Genomic DNA, 7956 nt, shown 5'->3' on the forward strand with positions numbered 1-7956 from the left:
GATAAGGTCTTCTAGACAAAGATCACAATTTTTTTTCCTAAAATGTAATATGACTATAAATTGAAGTTAAATATATTTACCCCTGTGTCTTAAAAGTGGATTTAGGGTATTTGTCTTGAAATGTGGTTTCAAAAATATATTTGAATTTAGGATTTTTGTGTGGGAGTATGATCTTATGGATTGAGCTCATTGTCAATAATCAAAGATTTTAGACCCTTTAGCATCAGCTAACCAAAACACCTCTTGATCTCAAGTGGAATAGCTATCCTGATTTCTCTTGGAATTACTTCCAAACAAAATGAAAATACTTATAGTACTATCAAAAGTATTACTCTTAAATCAGCTATGAAATTTTGTTCTTTCCTGTCTTGTTGAGGCTTTTTTCAGTGACAGAAATCCTTAACATTGCAGGATATCTCCATATGTGAGAGCAAGTCTGAAAGTGGATGAATTATTGTAGATCCTAAATGACTGGTGATTATTCACTTAGCATTTTATTTTAACATTCTTTGAGTTGCCTTACACCTGATTCTAATATTAAGGGAGTATTATAGTAGTTATTACCTAGCAAGGAATATAGGATTTGAGTAAGCTGATATAATTGACCATCCTGATTAAAACATATCAGGTCTGTGAAATGATAGGGAAGCAGAAAAGAAGCACATGATTTGTGTTGACACTATAGATACTTGTTTGAACACTTCAAAAGAAAATAACAAAGTTATTACTCAGCCTCCTAAAACCCAAAGATACGGGCATAAGTAGGGCACATGGGAAATAGGGTTCACACTGGCATTTGAGGTTTTTATTTTACTTTTGGATACATAATTCTAAATATTTATGACCTGACATCTTTTTCTTCTTATTTAAATGTAGTTTTAAATATTATCTCTGTGGATTGTTCTTATAATAATAAACTCTTCCTGTATAGGTATGAAATCACCAGAAGAACAACTGGTGTGTCTGCCACCACAGGAGGCCTTTCCTAACGACCCCCGGGTAATAAGTAGACAGAGAAGTTCTGATTACCAGTTTCCATCCTCTCCATTTACAGACACACTAAAGGGCACCACTGAGGATGACGTGTTGACAGGTCAGGTGGTGACAGTGGAGGAGCAGTGTGTGCCAGCAGCAGAGCCGCCTGCAGTGAGCGAAACTACAGAGAGAACAGTGTTAGGAGAGTACAATCTCTTTTCTAGGAAGATAGAAGAGATTTTGAAGCAAAAGAATGTTTCATATGTCAGTAGAATTTCCACACCTATCTTTTCCACACAAGAGAAGATGAAACGGCTCTCTGAGTTCATATATTCTAAGACTTCAAAAGCTGGTGTTCAGGAATTTGTAGATGGTTTGCATGAGAAACTAAATACTATTATTATTAAAGCATCAGCTAAAGGTGGGAATTTGCCATCAGTCAGTCCTAATGATTCTGATACCAAGATAGCATTGAATCCTCTGGGAAGGAATACTGTGCCACTTTCCTCAAGTGACATCAACAATAAACACCTCCCTGAGCCACTTTGTAGTGATGTTTTGAAAGACAACAACTCTAATGAACAGCATTCCTCTTCATCATTGAGTTTAACTGAAGGATCAATGAACCAGTCACACCATGCCACAGAGGTAATGGTGACTTCTGATCATACTGTACCTGGTGATGCTGCCCGGGAACCAGTAGAAAAAGAAACAAAGTCACCCAGTGATATAAACATCTCTGCCCAACCAGCTCTTTCAGATTTTATAAGCCAGTTGGAACCTGAAGTATTTAATAGTTTGGTTAAAATCATGAAAGATGTCCAGAAAAATACTGTGAAATTTTATATTCACGAAGAAGAAGAGAGTGTGCTCTGTAAAGAAATAAAGGTAATTAAATGAGAAGGTAAATAGTAATGCTGAATAAACTTGTTGGTTCGCCTCTATAAAATGGAGTTTTTAATAAGTTGATCTTATATTTTCAGAATCTAATAATTCAGAATTGAAGATTAATAAATTGAACTAAATTTAGAACCTTTGCTCTATCTTAGAATTTAGGGAATCTTGTTTTCTGTGTAATTTTAGACATTTATATACGTAATTGCAAGGAGTTCAGGGTATAGCTCAGTGAAAGAACAACATGTTGATCCCTAACACTGCCAAAGAAGAGTCTGTATACATAGTGCAGGTATTTTAAACTGTTGATTCAGAGGTTTTAAATGCTGCCTTCTTGGACTTTTAATGAAAGGGAAGAAAAACAGTTGTCAGTTTTCATAATGGGATTTTGGAAGTCAAACAAAACTGTCCAGGGATGACCTAATGATATGTTCTGGTGGTGTTACTTGATACCCTGGCATGTCGTAATTCCCCTGTACCCCTTGCTAATCAGAAACCTTGATGATCCTGAAAGAATTACCAGTCATGAAAGACTGTTCACTCTAAGGTGTGTCTTTTCTGCCAAGGCCATTAGAGTAGAATAACTTTTAAGGTATTTGGTTTAAATACTTATACCTTTTGTGTATGTAAGTATAGACATAGGTAAAATTGGTTAAAAATAGGTTTAAAATGAACAGTTACATCAGTGGCTTAATGTTACTGATTAATACTAAACCATAAGATTTTAATTCTAACTTGAGGGAATGTCATGGGTTTTCAAATAAATGCTTGTTCCCATTTATGCAATTTACTTATGACTAAAATTGCCACCTGTTTCATTAGAGGAAACACAGGAATAAGTTAGTGACTTACAGCACAGCATGGCCCAGAAACTCAGTAGTAGTGAAAAGGACCTAACCCTTTATTTGTCTGGGAATCTCTGATGTCACCAAGTTTCATGTGGTGTAATCAATGAAGATGTGAACAACGTGGAAATGAAAGAGGATGAGAATATTTCGGTTGTGCTTTTCTTATTGAATCCTTGTGATTTCCTGGGAAGATGAAACCAGGCTTGGTTGCATTTTTGCTCTGTATAATTCATTGTAGAGATTCTGAGCTTAAGGAAAGAACTCTATGGAGCATAGGTAATTAGCATAGGGTTAATTGAGAGAATAGGCTGGGCATAAGGGCTGGGGATATAGCTCAGTGGTAGAGTGTTGGCCTAGAAAGGTAAGGCCCTAAGCTCAATCCCCAGGACTGCCCAATAAATAAGAAAGATAGAAACATGATAATGCAAAAACAAACAAGTTGGGAACTAAAAAGCTATTTGTAGAATGACTGGGCACATTTGCTAATGTGCTCAGCATAAACCACCTCCACTACCCTCTTCTCTCTTTTTTTAAATATAATTGTAACATTCTTAACATGACATTTAGATTGAAGGGATAGGAAATGTTTTTCCTTATGAATGGTGCTTTGAATTCATTTTAGTATAGAACAAATTATTTCTGGCATTATTTACTTTATGTAGAATAAGTGACTACTCTTAGAAATCTGGGTAGAAAATGGAACTTTTGCTACTTTTCATCAGTATCTATAGGATAATTTCCAGCAAAAACGTTACAGTAGAGAAAAAGAAAAGGAATAAAAATTTAAATTTTCCAATTTCTGTATTCATGTTGTCTTATTATTGTAAAAGATAGTCTTATAAACTTACATTTAAAGCTCCCTAATATTAAAAAAGACCAAAATCACTAAGTAGGCCTGCCAGTATTTACCTTTTTACTAACTAAGCTAGTCTAGGATCTGCTCAGGTACTTCAGAACTTAAGAGTAAAATCTGTAAAAAGCTGCTACTTTAGTCTAGAGCTATAAAAAAAAATATCCTCTTTGGTATGACACTTAGGCAGCTTTCAAAAGAGCAGTAGGTTAGTCGTCAAGCACACTGGTTATTGATCTGGCTATTTGACCAGCTGTGCTGACCTTGAGAACATTGAGGAGTGTTACTTCCAGGATTCTGCAGTTGACTTCAGGGTTCAGGAATCTACCAGCAAGCAAAGAGAACTCTGCATGGACTTAACTGCCTGTGTCCTGTGAAAGGTAGTAGTACTTTGCCACCAGCATGGAGGGAGGTTTTAAATGGGAGAGTCGACTTTGCTTGAATATGTTAAATGGCTAATTAGTATGTGAATACTGGTGTATGTGTGGAAGCTGTGTATGAATGCTTTCTGACCAGCTGTGAATTAAATGAGCTTCCTAACTCTGAAGAGTATCACAGTAATATTGCCATAAACAACCAAGGGCCTGTTAAGCAGATGAAAAAGAAAGCAAGGGGTGGCTCTGCACTTCTCATAATAAACAACAGAGCTGGGTCTAGAAATGTGGGGATCTGGGCTAATCCATTATTCTTATAGTTCTGTCATTTCACACAGGCATTTACTTGACTTTAAATGCATAACATTCTAATATTGTGAAAGTGTGACTGGTGAAGCTTGACCCTTTGATTCCTCTTCACCAAGAGTAGAGTGGACCTGATAAGCTCTCAGGTCTGAACTTCCCTAGAGTGAAAGTTCTTAAAGGTCCTAGTAGTAAAGCTTATCTGTTACATTGTTTTCAAAAAGGCTTTTTAATGTTGATTTAGTTGTTTTTCTTTAACAGGAATATCTTATCAAATTAGGCAATACAGAATGCCACCCAGAACAGTTTTTAGAAAGAAGATCAAAATTAGATAAACTATTGATTATTATTCAAAATGAAGACATTGCAGGTTTCATTCACAAGGTAATCTATTAAGTCATATTCACTACTTATATTGACTTTTATAACTCCCTTATTTTTAAATCTGAGTGAAACTAAAGGTTTTTGTCTTTTAAGTAAGCTTTAAAGATGATAAAACATTTAAGTATCCTTCCATGAATTAGCTTGGCAGTTTGTTTCCTGCAAAATTCCTAAATTGCTGTATATCATATTTTCCCCTATCAAAGTTGTCAGGACTAATAAAAGTACCGAATCCTCGCATGCTAGGGGGTCTGCTGAATTTCTTTTGTATTCTTATCTTCATTTTTATGTCTTGGGCACCTATTTGTGCCACCTCTTCTTTGCCAAGTCAGTCCCCCTTTTCCTTGGATTTGGAGGTATCCTGTCCAGTCTTAGGAGCCTATGTCAATCAGGTCTTAGGCCTTTCATGACTGTTCTAGCATAGAGGCTCTTGTCTTTTGAATTCTGACTATATTCATGGGTTACAGACTTGCCATTTGTCCATTTTGTTTTCAGGTCTATCGTAAACTGTATAGATAATTTATATATTGGGAAATAATGTTGGAGAAATTATTTTTGTGATTTTATTTTCAGATGCAACCTGTTAGTATAGATGAGCCATAAAGATTTTCTATGTAGGTTACTTATCAATTCACTCCCTTATCTGTCCTTTTCTATTTTTGATATTTAACAGGTACCTAGCTTGGTGACCTTAAAGAAACTCCCCTGTGTTAATTTTGCTGGTGTTGATAGCCTGGATGATGTTAAAAATCATACATACAATGATTTATTTGTATCAGGAGGTTTTATCGTGTCTGATGAATCAATTTTAAATCCAGAGGTGGTCACAATTGGTAAGGTTAATGTAGTGTTTTGAGCATGTAACTTGTTCACTATCTCTAATCCTAGGCTTTTAGAGAAAACAAACTAGAGACTTGATTTCTTAGTTGTATTGTCTATTTATTCTGTCCTTCTCAGATAATTAGTATACATCAATCTTATTACCTCAAATTCCTTTCCTATTCTTAGTATTTTCAAATACTTTTCTGTGCTGCTGCACTTGTATTACTTCTAATATTGGTACTATCATCAGTGTTCTTTATTTGCAGATATTGTAGTCTTATTGCTTTAAGAATTATGTAGATCTCTTTTGAGGTAGGGAAAAGGAAAAGGATGAAAATAGTACATAACAAAGTAGTCATTCTTACATAATATGAACAGGCATTTCTTCCATAATTTAGATGTGGACTGTTAACTGAAAAGGAACTTCATTATCTCAACAGAGAGCCTTAAAAATTTTTTGGCATTCCTCGAAGACCTTAGTACCCCAGAAGGAAAATGGCATTGGAAAGTCCACTGTAAATTTCAGAAAAAGCTAAAGGAACTGGGCAGGTAAGATTTGGAAAAAATAACTTTTAGTATTGCTTACAAAAATTTTCCATGTTTATAGATAGATTAGGCACTGTTTTTATAGCTGTCCATAGCCAGTCATGAGTACAGATATGGAATTATTTTTTTCTCCCATAAGGTGGAAGTGGTTATTGTTTAGGTAGATGTTTAAGTTCTTGTTTTGTGTGGTTTAATTTGCTTATGGGTCTAAAATAGTCAAAATGGGTCTGCAGGATCTGCGGTTTTTTTCTTTGGATTGTGTATGCCAACTAGATCAGGCCCTCTCCTAATAAAGGACCACGCTTAGTAATAATACAGTCACAAGTATTTGGACAAGTATTAATCTCAACCTGATAAGGAGACTGGTGATATGACTCAGTTGGTAGAGTGCTTGCCTCTCAATCACAAGGCCCTGGGTTCAATCCCAGCACCACCAAAAAAAAAAAAGAGAGAGAGAGAGAGATTGGTGATTAGGATATTCATTAATATTTGTACATAGTTCTAAAGTGCTTGGAGGTCAGTTCCCTGGAGTACTAGTCCACAAACAAGTACAGTGATGAGTTACTCTAGAGTCTATAAAAGGTAATTATACTTTAAAATTATCTCAGAAACTCTAGTTAAGAATTGTTTTATATTTGTATCATTCTACATTCCATGGTACACTCTTAAAGAAATTCAGGATTAAGTAAATAGTTTTAGTTGTAGATGGACACAAATACCTTCATTTTGCTTATTTTTATGTGGTGCTAGGGATTGAACAAAGTAGGCTTAGGGGCAAATCTTTGCTATTACAGTTTAAAAACAATACTGAGATCTAACAGTATACTTGTCAACAGTTCCCTCACCTTCCTAACTGCAGCTGATAGTTTTTTCTAGTTTGTTGCCTTGTGCCTTACATTATAGCAATAGCTTAGAGTTGTGTATTGTGGTATTTTGGGAAGATTCATACTTTAATGGATTGGTTGAACTTTTGTCCTAAGGTGGTAAGGGCTGTCAACCCTGCCAGCTTACCTTGTGGATTGCCCAATTCCAGCTTTCTCCCCTAAGCATCCCTGTATCTGGCAGTGAGCTGAGAGTATAGATGTTATTGATTACCTAATCGAGGAATTATGGTTTTAATCTGAAGTAAAAATTTTAGAAGTGCAGACCCAGATTTTGAACTTTACTTTATTTCAGATTGAATGCTAAAGCTCTAAGTTTGTTGACACTTCTGAATGTCTATCAGAAGAAACATCTGGTTGAAATCTTATCATACCACAATTGTGATTCACAAACTCGAAATGCTCCAGAACTGGATTGCCTTATCAGACTTCAGGCTCAGAACATACAACAACGGCACATAGTCTTTTTAACAGGTAAAGAAAATACTCTAAGCTTTCTACTATGAATATAGGGATGTGGATGAAAAAAGGATGTCCTGAGGCTGGGGTGGGTAGTTAAGCTAGAATTCTGAATGTGGGGAATAAAGGATTTTGTTGAGGGCAGGCATCATTGTTTGTCTACGAATATTCAACTGGTGAAGCTTTTTCTTATTTTTTTTTGTATTTACTTTCTTTTTTTTTTTTTTTTATTGTATACAAATGGGATACATGTTGTTTCTCTATTTGTACATAGAGGCTTTTTCTTATTTTTAAGAAAAGAGCATCAAGGTGCTTTCCAGTTATACAGACAATGGAATAGTAGTTGCAACTGCAGAAGACTTTATGCAAAACTTTAAAAATCTTGTGGGCTATCACAACTCCATCACAGAAGAAAACCTTCCGTTGCTTGGTGCTAATGAGAACCTTGAGTCACAGTCAGGTAACTTTTCAGTAGTTTTATTTTCTTTAAAGGCAGACAGAAAAAGGAATGTTTTGTCTGGTATGAAATAGTTGAATACCTGTTTTGAAACCACTGACTTCAGTGTAAATAGGCTTAGGGTTAGGCATTTATCATTCTTAGCATACTTAGCATGCACACGATT

The 7956-nt window shown here is 35.4% G+C and overlaps 1 protein-coding gene across 7 annotated transcripts in view; it reads left to right on the forward strand.

Annotated features, from left to right (window-relative positions):
• The window catches only part of Tasor (transcription activation suppressor), a 53053-nt gene that overhangs the window by 42243 nt on the left and 2854 nt on the right, over positions 1 to 7956 (forward strand). For 4 of the 7 annotated variants that reach the window (XM_047531448.1, XM_047531449.1, XM_047531451.1 and 1 more), the window contains 6 exons: positions 932 to 1863; positions 4506 to 4628; positions 5299 to 5458; positions 5888 to 5996; positions 7170 to 7348; positions 7629 to 7793. In XM_047531448.1, the coding sequence (XP_047387404.1) occupies positions 932 to 1863; positions 4506 to 4628; positions 5299 to 5458; positions 5888 to 5996; positions 7170 to 7348; positions 7629 to 7793 (1668 nt within the window). The remainder of the gene's footprint in view (positions 1 to 931; positions 1864 to 4505; positions 4629 to 5298; positions 5459 to 5887; positions 5997 to 7169; positions 7349 to 7628; positions 7794 to 7956) is intronic. The other 3 variants (XM_047531450.1, XM_047531453.1, XM_047531454.1) reach the window with 2 other exon arrangements.

This window comes from Sciurus carolinensis, chromosome 17 (genome assembly GCF_902686445.1).
Source record: "Sciurus carolinensis chromosome 17, mSciCar1.2, whole genome shotgun sequence".
In the NCBI taxonomy this organism is placed as follows: Eukaryota; Metazoa; Chordata; class Mammalia; order Rodentia; family Sciuridae; genus Sciurus; species Sciurus carolinensis.